General features: G+C 31.2%; 1 protein-coding gene and 1 long non-coding RNA gene across 3 annotated transcripts; one reads left to right on the forward strand and one right to left on the reverse strand.

Moving 5' to 3' along the window:
- Positions 1–4,242: 4,242 nt before the first annotated feature.
- On the reverse strand, positions 4,243–6,409 carry LOC145088387 (nuclear transcription factor Y subunit B-1-like). Of its 2 annotated transcripts, XM_079026738.1 has the most exons (6): positions 6,184–6,409; positions 5,801–6,041; positions 5,462–5,609; positions 4,790–4,870; positions 4,616–4,680; positions 4,243–4,527 (listed from the first exon to the last, which is right to left on the reverse strand). In XM_079026738.1, exons 2-5 carry the CDS (start codon positions 6,022–6,024, stop codon positions 4,624–4,626), a joined length of 510 nt encoding a protein of 169 aa, XP_078882864.1. In that variant the 5' UTR covers positions 6,025–6,041; positions 6,184–6,409; the 3' UTR covers positions 4,243–4,527; positions 4,616–4,623. The 2 variants fall into 2 exon arrangements, 1 of the variants encoding a protein (XP_078882864.1); XR_013701088.1 differs by lacking the exon at positions 4,243–4,527 and having other exon boundaries at positions 4,610–4,680; positions 4,965–5,609; positions 6,184–6,408.
- Positions 6,410–7,832: 1,423 nt separating this feature from the next.
- LOC145090776 (uncharacterized) lies at positions 7,833–10,369 on the forward strand. The gene is made up of 3 exons (XR_013701757.1): positions 7,833–8,113; positions 8,218–8,311; positions 10,184–10,369. It is a non-coding gene; the product is annotated as an uncharacterized LOC145090776 (long non-coding RNA).
- The last annotated feature ends 11,750 nt before the right edge of the window (positions 10,370–22,119 follow it).

The following is a 22,119-nucleotide window of genomic DNA, read 5'->3' on the forward strand; positions in this document are numbered from 1 at the left end:
GAGTCCATAATGATGAAGCTGTTTAGCATTGACGAATGAGAGTGTTGTCAAGTCATCATTGTTCACTGATCTTGGTGACGATGATGAACAGAGATAAATTGTTTTTTTATCCTTTTCTTCATTAACACAGATGAAGACCTCAAAATCATTGATGGTCTTTGGCAGCAAAGTGTAAATAGAGAAGAGAAAGCGGGATAAGGAAGAGGATGATGAGAAGTCGGCATCAATTGGAAGAAGAAGAGGACAAAACCATATGGAAACCGGTAATTACAAGTCAAGGTACCCTTTTAGCAGCTAAACTTAGACTTCGTTCCCTTTATGCCCTTTTAAACCAAATGTGATAAGTTCGTTGGGCTAATATGACATTCGCCCATGGTATAATGAAGATAACACAAATATAACTCATAATACATTAGAGGTTAATGAGTTTAGGATTAGTTTTTTTTTTTTTTGGAACAACAATTACAATAATATACTAAACTACTCCTAAGTTATTCCACCTATGTCTACAGTGAGACTTGAACACTCGACCTCAAAAAGGGAGACCAACACTTATGTCCAAGCTGATCCTCATTTGCAAAATCTGCATAATTGGTCATATGGAGCTCCAAATTCAAATCTTCTCTAATATTCAAGTTTTGATTTTGATTTTTATAGAAATAACGTGAAATCAAATATTTGCATTCATCACGCTCTATCTTAAAATGCGGGATGTAGATTTGAGTTCTTCGTTGAAGCTTCCAAAAATGAAACTATCATTAGTATCATATATAAATTACCCCTTTGTATCCTTCAAATATACGATGAAATAGTATAAATTTCTCTCAAATCATATATCGTATAATTGACGATCATATCATATAATTGCACAAAACTGATAAATAAGTCACATATATAGGTTGAATTGACGTAAAATATTATTGTCCAATTTTGTTAAATACTTGTTACATGTTTTCCTCTTATTACACGTTAAATATAGTTACAAAAAATATATGTTATTACAATAATAAATAATAATTAACTTTCCAAATAAAACAATATTAAAGAATACATTTGAATGATTTTCTATATACATTACATATGAACAAAAAAAATAGGGTATATATGAGACTATGAGAGTGACATGAGGGTCACAAGTACATATAATGGGGCAATCGAATGAATGGAGTGTGCGACTGGAACGAAGGAACATAAGCCACGTGAGGGTCACAAGACCATGTACCCAAAGTACAATAACACCCCCAAACACTGCAAACGTGGCCAGCTGTATCACTCACCCGGGATGGGGGCACTTTTGGTAAACAACAAAATCAAAAGATGGAGGTGAAGGAAGAGGATCAGTTTGACTTTGACCATGACCATTGACCATTATTTACATGCACTACTGGTTAAACAACTAAACCCTTAACTTATTATTTTTATCTTTTTGGAAATCGCATTTTTACAGACTCACTTTTTAATCTTTTAACATCATTTTAAACATGACCTGTAATTTGTAAAACACATTACCTTTCATATTTATGTATATTTTTTTTATAGAAAACACCAGATTTTTATTGGATAGATAGTTCTATAAAAAAACTAAAGTATAAATATGAATGGGAAAAAATTAACATAGATACATCCATATAATGCAACTCGTGGAATTTTATATTACAACATGACGCTTAAATATTTATAGATCTTGGAAAACAAATCATTATCAACCCTATCATAATGATGGGATAACCAGGTGTAAATACATGATATATATATATATATATATATATATATATATATATATATATATATATATATATATATATATATATATATACATTTTATGAACCATATATAATTATCTAGATTATGTTTTTAAGTCATGGTTTTTAAAATACATTATTGTTATTATTGGAACGGCTATTCATCAACTTGCTATAATCTTATGTCCATGACGGAATCGGATTTGCCTAAGTTGACATTATTTTCTTAATCCATTATTACTTACATGTTAATATATTATTTTAATTAAATAAAGCATTTGTGTGTGTATATGTATGTATTTACTATTTAGTGAAGATGAATGATAAAGCGGCATTTTGGGACAACTCATGACACAAAGACTAATTGAGAAGGAAGGAGGGAAGGGGTCTTTGTTGATTTTAATATGTGTTAGCTGGAGGTCTTGTGCCTCTTCGTTGGCAAACTAAAAACTTCCCCAAACCAATATCTTTATAAATCTATTGAACTCTTTATTAAAATAATAATAATAATAATAATATAATAATAATAATAATAATTAAAAAAATACTAATTTATGAACCATTGAAAAAAGTGGTAATGTTAGAATGAAATGAACTTAGAAAGAAAGAATATATATATATATATATATATATATATATATATATATATATATATATATATATATATATATATATATATGAGATTATGAAAGTTGTAGCTTCTCGTTAGTTTATTGATATATGCATTTAGTACATTATTGAATACTAGAGTAATATTTAAATTCAAGATTTTTCTTAGTAATCTAAAGAAACTATTCGTGACCTACACGAACCTGGCTTGAATTATGCATATTTCATTATATCATTTTTTTTCTATTTACTAATTTACATGTGGGTATTCAAAAGTAAAGTTTTGTTTCCAAGAAAAGTAAAGAAAATAAAATAAAATACATTGAAGTCTTTAATAAAAGCTCATGCACAATTTAAAAGTTGATAATATAATTTAGATATTTTTACCATAAAGTGGGAAAAATGATTTGAAAATTCCTTGGTGTTTCTATCGATCTCTTATTGGTTGTCATAACTACTTTTTATATATAAAATAGAGTTTTATGTGATTTAAACAAGATATGACAGTGGACTAAAACTTGGTTCGAAGTCGTAGACCACAATTAACAAAATGTTACGTTATGTTAGTGATTTAAAATAGGATAATAAAAATAATTAGGAAAGATAGGGCAAGGGAGAATGAAATGATCGTCACGTCGTGTATTACAATTTATCTTTTTTTTTTTTTTTTAATTTAGTTTTTATGTTGGATTAAGAAGTATCTTTTTCTTAACATACGGTACAACTTCTTCAAGCATGGTCTGTTTTTTTTTAGTTCAAGCTTTGCAAATTACTTTTTAAGCCTAGAAGGAAAAGAAATATTTGAAACTTTTAGCTTATTTATTTTAGAGCTAGTTAATTCTTATTTCTTGCTTATGTTATTTTCGGAAATGTCAAACCGTTGATCTTACAAATTTTGGCCAACTATTTCATGAAATAGTTTGATATATCCAAATTTTATAAAGTTTAATGAATTACAACAGTATTATTTTATTTTTATATAGTTTTTTTACTACAATATATTAAATTACAAAAGTTCAGTTGAATATTTATTTTAATTTTAAAAAAGTTATTTGTAATGAAATAATAACCATTGAAGGCTAACATGACATTCCACATTCATTGGGTTTAATGCATTGAATAAGAGGGACATGAACATATCAAAGGACAAAGGACAAACTCAATCGGCTTAGCCTAGTTTAATTTATATAAAAATAGTGAAATTTTATTTTTTTAGTTATAACAAAACGTTGGTAACAAGAGGAATTAGCTTTGGTGTAATCTAGAGGAAACCATTTATATCAATTTAAGTTTCCAATAATAAAGATGTTAATGTATTTAAAATACAATAACAATGATAATAAATAAATAAATAAAAGGCAAATAAATGTGGGTTGTGACAGCCGCATGAGATGAGAGTTGCTGGCATCAAACAAAACTGGTGATAGACTACTTTTTGGTTATGAAATCAAATGAGTTGTGTCCATGATCACCACGCACGTGCACTTAACGTGCCATTCTTTGTCTCTCACGTGCACCTCTCGTGACCATTACAAAGCATGACACCGTTTCCAGGGGAATGTCACTGATTTAATTTAACTCGCCATATTGTACTTCTCATTTAAAACTTTTCAAGATTAATAATATTCCCAAATTTCTCTTTAATACCTTAAAAATCTAAAAGAAAATGCCTGTATCTTTTGCGACTTAGTATATAGAAAATAAAACATTCCGTATCTCATACATTTATTACTAATTCTTTGAACAATATGCATTTTGTAATTTTCTACGGGATTGAGGGACACGTAACAAAATGTTGAAAAATATTATATTGAAGTATAAATACAAAACGACCCAACTACTTTTAATATTTATACGACTTCTGAGTGAGTTGTTTCTAGGAAAACAATCATTTACATGTTTAAAAAAAGAAGCATACATAATTCAAATAAACAGTTAATACATCAATCAACATACACAGCTTACAAACTTCAACATAATAGCACTAAATCTCATCCCAATAAAAACAACAGGGGATAAACAATACATTTTTTTTTATATATAAGACTAATATAAAAGCCTATATAATAATATTAAAGGTACCAATCTCTGTTTACTGACCACTTACTAGCAAACTATTGAATCAGTAAACAAGAATCTTCAAAGTCCCACACTTGTTCCAAATACACAAGTGAACCTGCCAAATATAAAAGTGTAACATGATTACAATGCTTCTATTATCACTTAGCCAATATTATAAAAAGTGTAAGGAAGAGAGATATTACTTAAAAGTTCAAACATGTGAATTCAAAAAATTCATTCCTTGCGAAAAGGATCCTTGATGAGTGTACTGCAAAATTTATACACCAATTAACATTGGTCAGGCTCAATGCATGTCAAACACAGTACAACCTATTTTGTAATGTCATGTCAGGGCCTAAGAAGTGAAGGTAGGTTACCTGTGAATTTGGAACAAGCTGAGTTCCAACTGTATCTTTCTTGCTTGATCCATCACCCCTTGCAGAACCCTTTGTATCACCCTAAAGTAAAAAATAAAAATAAATCAGCTATTTTACTGATTAGAAAATATCTCCATAAATCATACTCGGATTTAATGTAAGTTTGTTCACGTACCTCTAACTGCGTATAGATAAGTATTCCATGTAAGCATCCAAGAGAAAAGAGAAAAAATTATGTCAGAAAATCAACTTAATATCTGATAACAACAGAAATAAATACAAAACAAAAGCATTCATTTGTAGTACCAAGAAAATGAACAATATATTCTCTTCAACATAATGATCGCAGCTTGATGATTGAATAAATTCATTGAAATTTTGATTTTAAATGCCTCAAATCACATAATTTATGACAATAAACTCTTTTGGAAAGATTATCGGGGACAATATTTAAAGTATAACGGCTCTTTAGTGAAAGTAACAATGTGTTTGACAATAATACACTTTAAATGAGCAATGTAAACACTATATTGTAATGAGAAAGATATAACATAGCCTCATTCTTGTTCTTTAGTACAATTTTAAGGACGAAAGGCGAGCTGAAATTATATGAGCATTCAAATTGGATTGAAATGATTGTAAGGACATGAAGGTAATCTTTAACTACATGACAGTTATAAAACGTTTTACCTCTCTGTATCTAGACAGATAAGCCTTGAGGGGATCAATGTAATCTTCAAAACCTAGTGTAGCCATTGCCCAGAGTAAATCATCACCATTAATCGTCTTCCTCTTCTCTTTTTGACACTTGTCGCTGGCCCTACTCAGGGAATTGGAACATAGAAAAAAAGATCAATTATCGAGAAGTTACTGGCTAAATAATTAAGGAAGCTTCACTACAGTTGCTAGAACACTTGCTCAGTTCTATATAGTGCTATGAATGAGTGAACAAGTATGCATTCGAAATATGAGTGTGCTACAATTTGTGTGAAATGTAATGGATGTACGTACTCGCTAGTAACGAAACTGATGAACTCAGAAACGCATTCCTGAACAGTGTCTTTAGCATCTTTAGCTATCTTCCCGTTAGCAGGCAATGCTTTTTTCATAATCCGGCTTATGTTAGCGATCGGGAGGAACCTGTCCTGCTCCCTGATGTTCGAGTTCGACTGAGGACTCTGTTCACCGCCGCTTTCGTGACTCCCACCGGCGGGACTCCCCGGACCATCCGCCATGACAGCCGATGAAAACCCTAAACATATCAGCAATCGTCACCAGAAACAACGAAAGAGCACATAAAACATCAATTAAAAAAGAAAATAACAGAAATACGCCGACAGTGTAAGGATTCGTTGTGCAACAAAAGGGTTGTGAAATTGGGGATTTCGACATACCTGAAGAGAGACAAAATTGGAGGGAGGTAGGAGATTTGTATTTGGCGCGCGAAGAAGGCGAGAGATCTGATTGGGTTGATTTTATGCAGAGATCGGACGCTGGAGAAGAGAGATTGTTTTGAATTTGTGATTGGATTTGGATTGTTTGAGATTCGAGAGCTTTGGAAGATCTTTTATTGGAGCTCTTATGCTTTTGTTTTATCTGCACCGTTCGTTCTTTTTCCCCAAACCAATTTCTTTTTGCTTTTCATTATTACTTTCATTTCATAATCCTCCGCTTTTGTATTATTTTATAAAATTATATCTTTCAACAAAATCCATTAAATTCACGGAAATAACACTTGTTATAATATGCTGGATTCTCGTTAAGGAGACACTAATATTATACTATGCTTATAGAGGAACAAAAAGACATAACAAAATGAACGTTTTGAATATGGAAAGTAAAGAAATAGGCTATTACAAGATATTCATGTGAGTTAGGGCATCTCAAACTCTACGTTAAAAAACCTTTTTTACACTATAAATTATATTATAATACTTCAACACTATACTATATCTAACATTATATTTATATCTAACATTATATTTAGTGTTGGATTTCAATGTAACAATGAATATATTGTTGAATAAAGAACAATATATTTAGAATATATGTATAATGTAAATAAATATTAAATAATATTAAGGATCGGAGATAGTCTTACTCTACTTACTAGATATTGGTTAACATTATGAATTTATGATAAGGTGTAAGCAAGTTGTGTTTTTTTGCTTAGTTGCTTAAGTTCGGCGTTTTAAGAGCTTCATTCAAGCTCTCAAGCGAAAAGAAGTTGTGGACTTGAATTGTAGCATGGACCTCAGTTAATAAATGAGTTCAAGCTCAAGTTTCATAAATTGAATTGTTTTGTTTGGTTACATAACCTTTAGTTTTCACCGAAAGATTTCTAGCAATTATTTTCTGGATTATCCTTCTGAGTCAAATGAATTTTCTTAACCATTAGTTGGTATTTACAAATCGCTATTTGAATCAGTATTATAAATAGTCACTATGGTTTAGAGCTATAATATTTTATGAACCTTCAAATCATATAACTTATACTAGTCGCACATGGTTATACACACACACACAAAAAATAAAAAAATAAATAAATATAAATAAAAATAAAAAAGAATCTTTTTTATAGGAAAGTGGTCATTATTTTGTTTTAACCATATTGTTTTTGTTTACATATACTCTCCGAGTCTCTTCCAATGTTAAGTCACAAACTCACGGTTTCCTCATTCTAATATTGTTCATCTTAAAAAGTTTAGAGCAAAAATTTTCCGAAAAATTGTTTACTTTGAATTACTTTCTTATATACGGTGTGAATAAAATATTTCTTAAAAATATTATGGAAGATGTAGATGTAAAATCATTTTGAAAGAATATTGGTTTTGTTTTAAATTCTCTTATGCGCACCAACTAGGGCGTTTCTAGAAAAACAAATTAGGCTATGCCGTAATTAAAGTTAGACTTGAAATCTTCGAAAAAGACAACATTTAAAGTTTGAACGATAGACTTATCAAATATAACTAAGGATTTAATGCAAAAACAGATTTATACTTAATGCAAAAACAGTTATTATAAATCGCAGCCTATTTTTCAAATTTTGTTATCTAATAGCATAATTATACATACAATACCAGGTGGTTTCAAGCCGTGTTCTCTATTGTTTCCACCTTTAGTCACCGATCAACCGCCCCGACTTTGTGCATAGCGCTAATCCTCTGGACCCCATTGCTCCACCGCCTATCTACTCTTTTCGTCCCTTGCATCACCCTCTTCATTGATGCTTCCAGAAGATTTGGGTTCTCTCCGCAGTCGTCGTTTTCACATCTCCGGTTCTGCACTCCTCAATTTGCCGTCTCCGGTGATCCCTTGACGGAGGCAAGTCCGACGATGCTTTGTCACAAGTCGTATTCCTTTTCGATTACCTTTGGTGTCGACTCAATTGCTTATTATGTGTAATCTTTTATATTTGTTCCTTGCAGATGAAGAATTCCAAACGACAGTTTCTCTTCAATCGTTTGAACTTACCCATCCCTTCGTCTCATCTTCATCGCTTTTCGCCTTCTACGATTCTAGGTATGTCTAATTCTGATGAAACTGACATGTTTTTCCTTCGATGGGGAAGTATAAGCATAAAGTATTCAGGAAAAAAAGAACGAAATCTTAGCGACCGGTTACGAAGAATAAATCGATCATAGAACAAAAATTGTTTAAAAGGTCTTAATTTTATATGGATTTGATGGTTTCTGATTGGAGATGGACGGCAAGGAATACAAAATCCTTAGAAGGATCTAGAGATTTTCGTCAAAGCCCTAAGGAAGGGGTCCATGGACTTGCTTAGGCCCTAAGCTAAGGAATTAAGGTTTCCACCTTAAAACCCTAGCTAGCCTCAAGTATAAATAGAGCCCTTGGCTCATGAATTCGGCCAACCCTTTGGGAAAACCCTAGAAGAGCCGATTTTGGAGCTAGTCACTCTTTATCCTCTCTCTCATAATCATCCTCTTGCTTTAGTGTGTTTATGAGCCATTAGAGGTACTACACTTGTGGTACTTGTTCTCAAGAGCAAAGGATCTTCAAGAATTGGCTGTTATTACTATATAGCAACAAAGATATGTGATCTAATCTTTTTTGATTTCGATTATTAGATGGATATTAGGGTTTTCTATTTGTGTTCAATAGTTGTATGTCTAATAGAGAAAACATAGATCCAAACTAGGGTTGCATGCACACATAAGATTGTTTGTATAAAACCCATCATAAACACTCCTCGTACGCCCAATGTACTCCTTGTACGAACAACGTACGAGGCCGAGGTTCGTGATCATTCCCTCAGGGTACGCTAAGCGCACGCCAATGTACGTCCAACGTACTGCCCTTCCCACTAGTACGCCCCAAGTATTAGAGTTCCTTCTTAAACCCTAAAATACTCTGAAGGCCATAAATTATTCGTTATAAATCTGATTATCCTTATATCCACGAAAAAGCAACGAGAAACTCTACAAATTTATCAACTCATACTTTCCATAAAATCTCCTAAACAAAAATATAACATCCCGACTCCCAGGTATAAAATTAAATTAATTTATATTTATTTTGACAAGACAACTCGACGAATTGGATTCCCCAACTCGTCGAGTAGAGATTGAGATAGTCGCGTGCTTTTTAGAGTCAACTCGACAAGTTGGAGGACCCAACTCGACGAGTTGGTTAAGGTTTTCCTTGATAGTCTGGACGCATTACAAACTCGGCGAGTTAGTGAGACAACTCGGCGAGTTGAGTTGGATTTCCCGATTTTTCAGAGGAACGATGGAACTCGACGAGTCGCGTAGATACACTCGACGAGTTGGGTCAACATAGACTGTTGACTGGAGGGTTGACTTCCGTTGACTTTTAGAGTTTGGTCAAGTTATGGACTTAGGAGACCATGAAGGGGTAAAATGGTCTTTCACCCTTTCCGAGAGTTAGTACAGGAATAGTCGAACATCCTTGGAGTTGTTATTATAAATTGTTAATTAGAGATGATTATGATATATGTAGGCAGAGTCTAGACCTACCGTTGAGTACGAGACATACTTGCTTACTTACAAGGTGAGTCTTCTCACTATACTTACTTGAGTGGTAATACTGTGTGACCGGAGGGTCTTATTCGAGTTATTGATTGGAGGGTCTTATGTGCTTATACTGGGTTATGTGATATCATGTATTTTATCTTTGTGATTTATGTTGTATATTATTTTTGTGCTTTATTGAGTTAGGACCGGAGGGTCCAAACCGAGTTGTGAGGCCGAAAGGTCCTCACTGGGATACCGGACAGGAGGGTCCAACCCGAGTTGTGATACTGGAGGGTCCTTATCGAGATATAGCCATGAGAGGCTAATTATTTGCGTGTGATATTTTGGGGAACTCATTAAACTTCGTACTTACAGTGTTGTGTGAAATGTGTTTCAGATACATCTCATGATCGCGAGAAGGCGCGGGCATGATTGTACACACCAACTTGAGATTATGTTTTGAGGACTTTGGGATATTGTCAAACATTTTGTTGTCTTGTGATTGAACAACTTATAAATTTGGGCTTGAGAAATGTGAAGCTGTATTTCATGTGGTTTTAAAAATGAAAATTTTATTTGAAAATTTAGAGTGTTACAAAAAATCCAATTTCCATAAAACCAAATCCGAACGCTCGAATCATCCACATTACATCACCCACACTCAAATAGGTAACGATTCAGAATAAGGCGTTACACTACTCATGATGAATGTGATTTCTACATATAGAAACAATAACCTCTATAACAAAATGAGCAATTTCAGCCACTTCATTCACATCCTTCTGGTTATACTTCATGGACAACTAACTCGTCAACCTTAGTTTACCATTACAATTATTGCACCTTCATTAGAGCTTATTCTTACTACCACCACCACTTTCCTTGAATCTTCTGGTTTTTGAGTAGTTCAAATAGTTCTTTGCATCCATTCTCACTACCATGTCAACATTTAAGTCATATATATATATATATATATATATATATATATATATATATATATATAGGGTTGAGTTATTTTGTTCTAACTATCTATTGTGTGCATGTAGGATTGATTATGGACCAATCATTTTAGTTATTTTAAGAAAGTAATTAAAATGATTGGTCCAGAATCAATTATACATGCACACAATAGATAATAAAAACATTTGAACCTAACTCTCTCTCTCTCTCAAAATATATATATATATATATATATATATATATATATATATATATATATATATATATATATATATATATATTTGTCTACTACTTTAAGTTTCATCCCTCCTTATGGATATTTGATTGTGTTGCATCTTATCATATGTCATTCTTTATATCTTGTGTTTGGAAATATGCTCACTATCTCAACATGTTAATAACATAATAGTTGCATGGGCCTATACGAGACACGCTCGACTCAAAATTGTATAGCAAGAACCATAAATGAGAGGGATTAAATTATTATTTTTTGAAGTGTAAATAAAAAATTATTAATTAATTAATTTTGTGTTTATTAAATATTAATAAATAACTATAAATTAATTATTAGGATTAAAATCTTATTGTTCAACTAAAAAAGTTATATTCATTATTTATTAATAATTAATAGATAATTGTAAAAGATTATTATATATGATCAAATTATTAATTACACATCCGTACCAAATTAACTATCCACATTTGACTTTTGAAGTTTTTATTTTTCAACTTTGACCTTAAATAATTTTGTTTTCGATAAATAATATTTAATACAGAATATATGAATGGATTGTATTTTAAATTTTTTTTTTATTTTTATAAGTTTTATCAAGTAATATATAACATAAATACAAATATTTAAGGTCAAAGTTGGAAAAAGAAATTTCAAAAGTCAAAAGTGAATAATTAATTTGGGACGGAAGGAATATTAATTCAATTATATAATCTTTGAATTCAAAGAAAGACTATTTTGAATCAATGATAAGATCTCATATCTATAAATAGGGGTAAAGACCAAAGGTGAGGACACACCCCGAAACCTTAGAGAAAATTTGGCCTTCCTTCCTCTCTATCTCCTAGTTGATGTAGGTTTCTCAGAGAAACCCGCTCCTGGTCGTTTTCAATCAAGTTTCTTCCTGACTGAGGTGTTCTTGCTTTCTTGTTTTCTAAAGGGTACGATTTTGTCAGTGGGATTTTGGTTTAATTGGGCCTTTGTTTCCTTTAGCCTCCATCACAAGATAACCCAAAACCTTTCTTGATAAAGTCAGTTGCTTGTGGTGTATAAACTGGATCTATTGGCATGTATTAATTGTTTGATATGTATTTACTTTCGTTGTCTATATTATCTACGTTATTGCTAAGAAACATTGTATCCTATGTCACTCATTCATTTTATGCATGGAAGTTGCACATTTATGCCACTAGAAAGTGTTAGTTATGTTTTTACTCCCTACATATCAAATGTTGATGTTTATTATATTCTTAAAATTGCTTTAAATCTTTTATAAATATCGTTAGTCGTGTAACTATGGTTTTTAGGTTTTCGTTTTTGATTGTCTTTGTTAATTACAACACATATAATCTCACAATGTTTTTAGGATCAACATTAGGCTAGTGCGATTTATGTTTGGATGAACTCAAATTATTTGATGTTGCTGTTTCCTATGTTGATTCATTTTATTTTCATTTGAGTTGTCTGTCTTCTTATTTTTATCTATAACATTCTTGTTTTGGAAATATATAATGCTTATGATTTATATAGTTCATAACTTATATACAGGCTTTATGTCATTTGGAAAGCTATGACATTTTTTACTATAATGGTTGTAAACTAGAAAAAAAATTCAGTTCGTCCTTTTATAAAAATGTCTCTTGTTCGTTTGCTCATTTTTTTTTTCTTGTGCATTAAGCGAGTCTACATATTTTGTTTTGTTCATACACGATTACCCTTGTTATACTTGGGTTTATGTTAAAATGTAGGCATTGTTTTTTTTTTTTTTTTTTCTAATAACTTTAGATGATGTGAAAACACTATATTCCTTTGTCACGAAGTGTTTCCGATATAACTTAGGGGAAAATATTGTTGTGACAACTTCACTTGGTTGATTGTGTCTAATGGTATCATACATCAATCATTGTGTAACAACATATCTCAATAAATTGGTGTTGCTAAAAGAAAACATCTCCTTTTTTAAGATCCAATTCCATAATTTAGATGATTTCTTGTTTATTGTACTTGTGCTAGCCTCCTGCTACTTGTTTATTATTTATATAATTTTATTTATTATTTATATGATTTTCCAAGCTCTATTAAATATAAATGGACACTTACATACTATTGTCTCTTCAACTACATAAATTAAATATCATAACTATTTTATTGAATTTGACTTGATAAAAATCAATCCATCACAAATTAGAATCAAGTTTTTCATATCTAAACCCCATTATTAATAGTATAAGATGACAAACGTCCGTTGCGACTAAATTACATCATTCTTTTATGTTAGGCCTATACTTTAAGTGACGTGAATACATAACTAAATTGTAATGTGTACATTATTTAGAAGAAGGGAATATTCATTCAAAAAGGAAAACTAGCAAAGCATAAAACGATCAACAAATCACAAACCAACAAGAGAATAACACCAAACATGCCAGTGTAAGTTAAACATTTTCACATAAAAATTAATCCAAGAGAACAAAGTTACCTAAATATCACCCGTTAGCTTTAAGGATCAATTTTTTCCTTTTCTAAAACCTCTTTCGTTCCTCGCCTTTCACAAAAACCAACAAACCGTGACAATATGATATAAAATGACTAGTGTTTTTTGGAGTTGTTAATCGAAAAGGCTGCCACCACAGAAAAAAGTTCATGGAATGAATTCTTTGGCCCAAAGCCCACAGAAAAAAGATCCACTCCCATGTCCACCAAGTCCTCATTTATCTTAGTAATATTTATCCATAATCTCGGAATGAATTTGTTGGCCATGGGGAAATTGTCATGCCTGATAATTTTATGGATGACACGAATAACATGGGACCATACCCCCTTCCTATTCGTTTTAACTCGCCAACATTATTTGGAAATTAAAGCCATATTTTTAAGGTTCTAAGACATCGAACCACATAACCACCCTACTTTTAGGCGACACCACCTTATGCCAAGCGACATAATTGATTTTCTTTTTAGTTTTGTCTCCATCCCAAAAAGAATTCCTCTTATTGCCTTCCAAAATGTCAATGGTTTTTTTGGAGCTTTAAAAAATATGTAAATAATAAAGTGGTAAGTTCTTTAGGAAACACTTGACAATAGTCGATCTTCCTCTGAACGAGATAGTTTTTTATTTTCAACAACTTAATTTATATTTGAACCGATAGGTAATCGAATTCCAATTACGATACAGCTTCATATTGTCCCCGAGTTGAACACCAAGATAGATGAAAGGACGAGAACCGACCCCCCATTGAGGATTTTACCCATATGAGCTAAGTCCAAGTGATCAACTCCAAAACCAAACAATTTATGCCTCGTTTGATAGATATCTTTCCAGGTCCAAATAGATCTTTCTGACTGAATGGAGCGGAAAGACTGTTTGATATGCACAAAAAATACGTATTTTCTACTAAAATATGTATTTCTCAGAAAGTCTCAAAATCATATCTTTCAAGTTGAATAGGTTGGAAAGACAATTATGCCTCAAAGGCTCAAACTCTTTCTTTTTCTTTATTGGATTATTAATTTCTTTTAAATAATTTTTTAATTTTTTTTATTGAATTATTTCTTTTTTATTGGATTACTATATATTAATAAATATTACTTTTAATATAAAATATTTATGTATTAATTAATATTATTTTATTGGATCGTTAATTTCTTTTAAATAATTTTTTTATTTCCTTTTTATGGATTAATTTTTTATTGGATTATTATATATTAATAATATTATTTATAAATATATAATATTTATATATTAATAAATATTACTTTATTTTTATTATTTTTTTTTAGTAATTTTTAAATCATTTTTATTGGACTGTTTTTTTTACAACACACCATCATTTTAATATATTTAAAAAAAAATCTATTCATTCCACCATTATCGGATATAAACCGTGTCAAGAATCACACATTGAGTTATAAAAGAAATAGAATGACTAGAAAGAATAACAATGTAACATAAACTTGTAAAACAATAAACTAAAAACAACTTAATCGACATTCTATTTAGGTTTTTATATGATTATTGTGTAATTTTAATTTTGTATAACAATTTATATGTTTTTATAATTATTCATCAATTTCATCTATCATAGTATAGAATAGTGTGATAATACTGTTATTTTTCATCATTCAACACAGCCAATCAAATGTACAATCAAACAACATGGTTTCTTTTTCAGTCAGAAATCTTTTTTATAAAATATTTTTCCGGACAAAAACTATCAAACGGGACCTTACTTTTAGAATAATTTACCTTGAACTATAAAACAAGATAAAACATCTAAAGATTTTTTTTTAAGTTAATGAAGTTAATTTTAGATAGTTATAAGATGAATATAATTAACACTCATTAATACATCAAGGAAGACAAGATAATGTCTTCGTGAAGGGAAACTATATAGAATAAATGTTTGTCATGAACGGCTTCCATGACAACATTTAGCCCCTTTATGACCAGAACAAAAATAAAAGGGTGCAAAGGGTTACTTTGCCTTACACATTTCAAGGTCACGAATTGCTTTGGAAAACAATTGGTGAGAATCAAGGCATGTCTGGATTTAAGAAGACCAAAAATGAATTTCACCCATTTACGATCAAAATCTATTTTTCCATAATAGAATCGAAAAACCCCCCAAAGAGCCCTGATAAACTATATAACATATATGTGCTTGAAAATCTTTGTACCATCATAATCAAATAACCAATGCAATTTTTTCAATAAACAGGTTTTCTAAATTGTAATACATCGGATCCGTAATAGAAAATTTCAAATTATTACTTATATGAATCTTGACATTTTATAAAACGTGTAAATTATTTTTATATGCAAGTTTATATTTGCTAAACATTATTTTTATATTGCTTATAAAAACAAAAAAGTTATATGTATGCACCAAAACATTTTTGACTTGTTCCAACCATATTTATTAAATATGAAAGGGAACATGGTGAGTTCGGTAGCATATGGCTAGGAACTACCACCAGCCTACCTCCGCCGGCTGCCACCCATCCTCTTAAATTCACACTTCATTTATTGCAACTTCGATCCCTTACCAAACTTACGTGCCATCCCTTACATCATTCTTCCTTTATCTAAACATCCTCCTCGTACAATCCATGTATTTTAAGAAATAAATACGATCGACATAGTATTTGTATATGTATCTATGACTTTTCATATATATTACATCAGAAATGGGAGATCTCTTTATTCCATTCTTGTTATCGGATCATGCACTGTCTGTTATATTGGTTTATCAGCCTTGTAAAACAATAAGCAGTTTCATGAACTCTTTTGGCACTCATATGCATCTTTTGAACATATCATTACGTACACAAATCTAATAGAGTTTGAACATGATTTCAATATTGAAATATGATATTGATTTTGTAAAAAAAGATTGGACGCTTATGAACTCTATTTTCGCAAATTTGCATAACATAAATTGTTATTGAAAATTAACTAATAACTAATAAGTATACATTATAACTGTTGTATTTTAATGAAAATTTTAACTTTTTAAACATGAACTATAATTTTTGCTTTTGTAAACCATAAAAATTAAGAGGAAAACATCTTAATTACAAAAAAAAAAACATGATCTGTGATCATGTACAACTAAAAGAAAAAATTGTTTTAGATCACAAATAAAATAGTAAGAATATAACTTGACTAATTTGAGATGAATTATGAAGTAATGATGTTTTATAAGACTTCTTGTAACTTGTAATATTCGATTTTATGTTGACTAGACAAAATTTTGAGGCTCGATTATATAGTAAAACTCATGAAGTGTTATTGGATCATGTTAAGTTCATACGATCCTAGTCGGGATCTTAAGATCCAACTATAGATCTTGTTTTAGATAGATTCTAGTGGGATCGGAATTGTTTTTAGCTTATACTATCTTAAAATCGTAAGATCTTAAGATGAATATCAAAAACTTATAAACTGATAATAAATTTATTTAGTATACATTATTATCTTTTCGATATGAAGGTTGTAAATAGCCTAACTAAGTAACCGACACAAAAGAAGCATATATATGTGTAGCATGTTCGGTGCACGTATTTATTAGAAAAAACATGTACCGAAAGGTTTGCAAAATTTATGACATCAAAAACTTACAATCCCCCCCCCCCCCCCCCCCCCTCCCCAACCCCACCCAAGCATTGGATAGTTATATTATTATGGGTACCCACTTAAGCATTTAAATTTTCTTTACGTGTTTTTTTTGAGTTTATAATTAATGATTTTATGGTGAGGAGATAACTGCGAACTATTTATTGCATATATATGGATCCATTTTTTTTTTGGAAGCAGGGTTTAACTCGAATAGCATTCGAATAAAAAACACGGAATTATTTTTGTATTACCAAATTCAATAAAAAAAAACGCCTCAAAAGTCAAACCAATGTCATATGCTTTTTTTTTTTGAACGGCAATATGTCATACTTAGTATTGTTCAAACCGACTTCATGGATAAAATTAATGCACCATTTCCAAGGGTTTTTTTTTTTTTTTTTTTTTTTTTTTTTTTTTTTTTTTGTAGTTCGAGCTTGAACGACCTTATTCTATTTATAGTCGTGGATAACAACAATTTCATTTCATGCTTACGATATTAGTAGTATCTATTTATCATCTGCAAACACCAGTTGCGTAATATTTTTTAAAAGATAAAGCGAGTAAAGGGTGTCGTTTCTAATTTATGTAAATAACTAAATTAGATATGGATATTACAGTTGGACTACGAATGCGATTAAGTGAAAGTACCTGTCTGAACATAAACTTGACGGATTTTCAAAACTCAGTTGTTCAAAGAATTTATGAATTAGAAATTATTCAACGTAAAAAAAGTTTAATGCCAAATCGAATTAAATGAAGTACCCTTACACGCCAAATTAGTCATGTTGGGTGGCTATGAAAAATTTCTAAGTTATGTTGCTTGCAAAATAATATAGAAATTAATATGAATTTGTAACTAATTAATATCATAATTAAGAATGAAAAAATAGACTATACACATGACAGATAGATTTCGTTTGATTTATCTACTGATGACATAACATGGCTAATGTACGTCTTCACTCTATGCATGAACAAATACGTCATCGCATATGTTTCATTATCGGATTTGTAGCATACTAGTATATATGCACAAACTACAACACTCGGTTTGAATTACATTACTATCAATGTTGGTTTCGGTCATATGATGTAAGTTATTTCCAACATTTAATTGATGGTGCCATGTATTTTGCCATAAAATATATTTTCCTAGTAAATATATTAGAAAGAGGATCTGATTTAGTATCAAATTAGTAGTTACACTATTTTAGATTGCTATTAATTCGCAAATTTGTTTTACCTGCGAGTTAGTTTCTATAATAATAATAACAACAAATTATTTAATTAAATACTTTTAATTACTATATTTCAAGAAAGACCTATACTTTTCAGTAAAATCATTATAAATTTTCTGAAATGCAAGGTAACAAAAGAATCATTTACACAACAATATGCCAAAATATGAACAATCAAATATGAATAGTCAAGAAAGCCATATTTTCAATTAACAATAAGGAGAAAATTATTTAAACGGTTAAATGCAGACAATAACAATAGAATTAGGGTAACTTTAACATTAATCAACATACTTTAAAGATATTAATCATATTATATCATACTTTTGTTGGAAAATCCAACTTAGATCAGAAAGATGACAAACTAAACATCTTAAAACATTTATGGATGGATGTGCTAGCGGTTAAACTACCTTAAATGGCATCATTTTACCATACTTTTCACTTGAGATACCCTTTTTTGGTGGAGGAAAAAAATAGCGATGGATTAATATAGAACATCGACGAACAAACATATTAAATATGACAACGAAATCTTGTTGTGTAGAATTGTAATTAATTTAAATTCATATAGGCACCACATATGAATCTCAACATCTAGTTCGGTTGATGAGTTGAGACTTTGCTACCGAAGACATGCTTCATTACCCCAAACTATCCGGTGAAGATTCCGTGTCTTAGTTGGTGAAAAGATGATCAATCAAAGACTTCATGCTAACATATGGATATTCAAGTACTAAAGATGTTGGAAAATTAAAGGAGTAAAAGACTTAAAAATCTAAGTAATGAAAAACAAAGTTATGGGCTCAGCAAAAGTCAAATATAATTGTAAAGGTTCTAACTGGTGGTACAATGATTTTTTCATAATACATCTCTTTCTCAACAAAACAAACTCATGTGTATGATTATTAATGTAAACATCATAATAAGTTTGATGTCACTTACGGTGGGCAGTTTGTGGTCGCAAGTCATTTGTTCCAATAATAAGTTCAATGGTGATGATAGTTGTTTGATGTGTTGAAGTACTTATCTTCAAGTTCATATTGTTTAGATATGTGTTTATATCTTTTTCAAATTAGTCTTTATCTTTAGCTTATTATATAAACAACTAGGTGTGAGACCCATGTATTACATGGGTTTAATTAAAAAAAATTAAATATTAAATTTTAACAATTTGAAAAGTTTGAATTTATAAGAAAAATGAGAAAAATTTTGAATTATTAAAATTAATGTGACTTTAATGTATTGAATACATTACATATATAAACTCTTTCTAATAAACACCTTACATATATATTACCTTACATATTAAATGTATAATTTTAATTTAATAAATGAAAAATACAATAAAATGACAAGTAGGAAATAAAAAATTTAAAAATTCTAGAAAATGTCATGTGTCCAAATGAAGGAGAAGAGGACATGTGGCAAAAAACCTTCATTTATTAGAGTAGATTGTAATTGGTTTTTGATGTATGAGATGTAGCGTCACTCTTTCATAATTCTTTCTTATCAAGTTTTATATGATATCAGAGTAGCTGGAAATCCTAGTCGAAATTACCTAGGCCATAACAGGATTTGTTGATGCGTCTTCATCAAAGATGCCCATTGATATCACGTCTCCATTCTTCCTGACTCCCAATGATCATCCATGCTAGAATTTCGTTGGAGAAAACTTACTCCATGACGGAAATTATCGTGATTGGAAAAACGAGATGACAAATGCATTGTTTGCCAAAAACAAGATGTGTTTCGTTGATGGCACAATGCTGACGCCAAAAGAAGATTATGATGAGCTGATGAAAGGGAGAAGATGTAACACAATGGTTCAAGGATGGACGATGAGTTCAATGGAGAAAGAGATCAAGAGCAATGTCAAGTATGCAGCCACTGCACGCGACACTTGGGTGGATCTTGAAGAATGTTTTGGAAAAGAAAGTGCCCCTAAAGCATAGGAACTGAGAAGAACCATCACCACCATACGGTAAGGAGATATGTATATATGTGCATACTACACGAAGCTTTGGAGTGTATGGGATGAAATACAATCTATAAGTCCTACACCTCCTGTGTTTGTAGAGGCTATAAGTGTGACGTCAACAAGGAGTTCATGAAGATTTGAGAAAAAGAAAGGTTATACGACTTTCTAATAGGACTGAACGATGAGTATAGCGCTGTCAAGACACAAATCTTGAGTTCCACTCCATTACCGGCTCTTGGCATTGCCTACCATCTGGTGAACCAAGATGAACAACAAAGAATTGTTGGGATGAATCGACATTTCGGTGGCGATGCGACAACCTTCCAAACTACGGGTAAAATTGGTCCTAAACCCCGAAGAAAAGAGATCTCACAAAACTCAACCACGAAAAAGAATTAAGATCGTTGGTGTACTAATTGTCAGAAATTTGGTCACACCATGGATGGTTTCTTTGAAATTATTGGCTATCTAGAGTGGTGGAACCGAAAACAGATGAAACCTCAACACAACAAGAAAAAAAACACCATCAAAGGTCGCTACTGCAATAACTGATAACAATGCTACAATGGGGATAACACAAGATGAATATGAAGTCCTTCTCAAACTGTTGCGGACCAACTAAGTCGCATAAAACAGCAAAAGGGCTTATCCCACCGCCAACATGACAGGTAAAATCACTAAAGCAAATAATTCTTGGATTATAGATTTTGGGGTTGGTAATCATGTTACACATCGGGAAAATTGGTTAGAAAATGTTAAAATCAAAAGTGATTATACGTCTGTGACTATCCTCGATGGTGAGACAGTGGAGGTTAAAAGGGTTGGTGATATACACTTGTCTAAAGGTTTTAGTCTTAAGGATGTTTTAAGTGTGCAACTTATTGTTGGTCAGTAAGATTACATGAGATCTAAATTATTCTTTAACTTTCCTACCGTAAAAATGTTTTGTATAGGACTTACCTTCGAAGAACCTGATTAGGATGGGTAAAGAAAGGGATGGTCTATACTACCTTGAATTATTCAAACAAAACGAAGTGGTCATAGCAGTATAGACTAAAAGTGAAATATGGCATAAGAGATTTGGACATGCTTCTGATGGAGTCCTTAAGAAGATCCAACATTTAGAAAATATAAACACTATTAGTCATTTTTGTGATTCATGTATTCGTGAAAAACAAAGTAGATTACCTTTTCCTGTAAGCTTTGCTAAAACTTCTAGTTGTTTTGACTTAATTCATGTTGATATTTAGTAAGGGTGAGCAAACCCAAACCAAGAAACCGAGAAACCGATTAAAACCGACGAAACCGAAACGAAGCAAACCGACGGTTAGGGTTTGAATTTTTTAAAAACCGAAAAATTGGGTTCGATTTCGGTTTTTACCCAGAAACCGACCCATACTTAAAACCGACATACCTCCCCAAGAAACCGACCCATCCAACCCAAGAAACCGACCTATACTTGATTGTTTTTTGGTGTAATAGACTATTTTGGGTTTTGGGTGTAACTTGTAATACACTATTTGTTGTAAGACTCATGTTTTTTGAAGTATTTAACTTAAATTTGGTATTTTTTGAAGTATTTAACTTTTTGCTTCATTCATGGAAAATGGGTTAAAACCCAAAACCCATGGGTTTAAACCCAAAACCCGTGAATGTATGGGTTGAAGCCAAGAAACCGAAAAACCGCCCAAACCGACCTCAGAACCCGAGAAACCGAACCGACCAGAAACCGATCATATTGGGTTCTGAAAACCAGAAAACGACCACTTATGGGTTGGGTTGGGTTTAGGTCCAAAACCGACCC

The sequence above is a fragment of the Lactuca serriola genome, chromosome 2, assembly GCF_051521515.1.
Source record: "Lactuca serriola cultivar US96UC23 chromosome 2, Lser_US96UC23_V15, whole genome shotgun sequence".
Classification (NCBI taxonomy): Eukaryota; Viridiplantae; Streptophyta; class Magnoliopsida; order Asterales; family Asteraceae; genus Lactuca; species Lactuca serriola.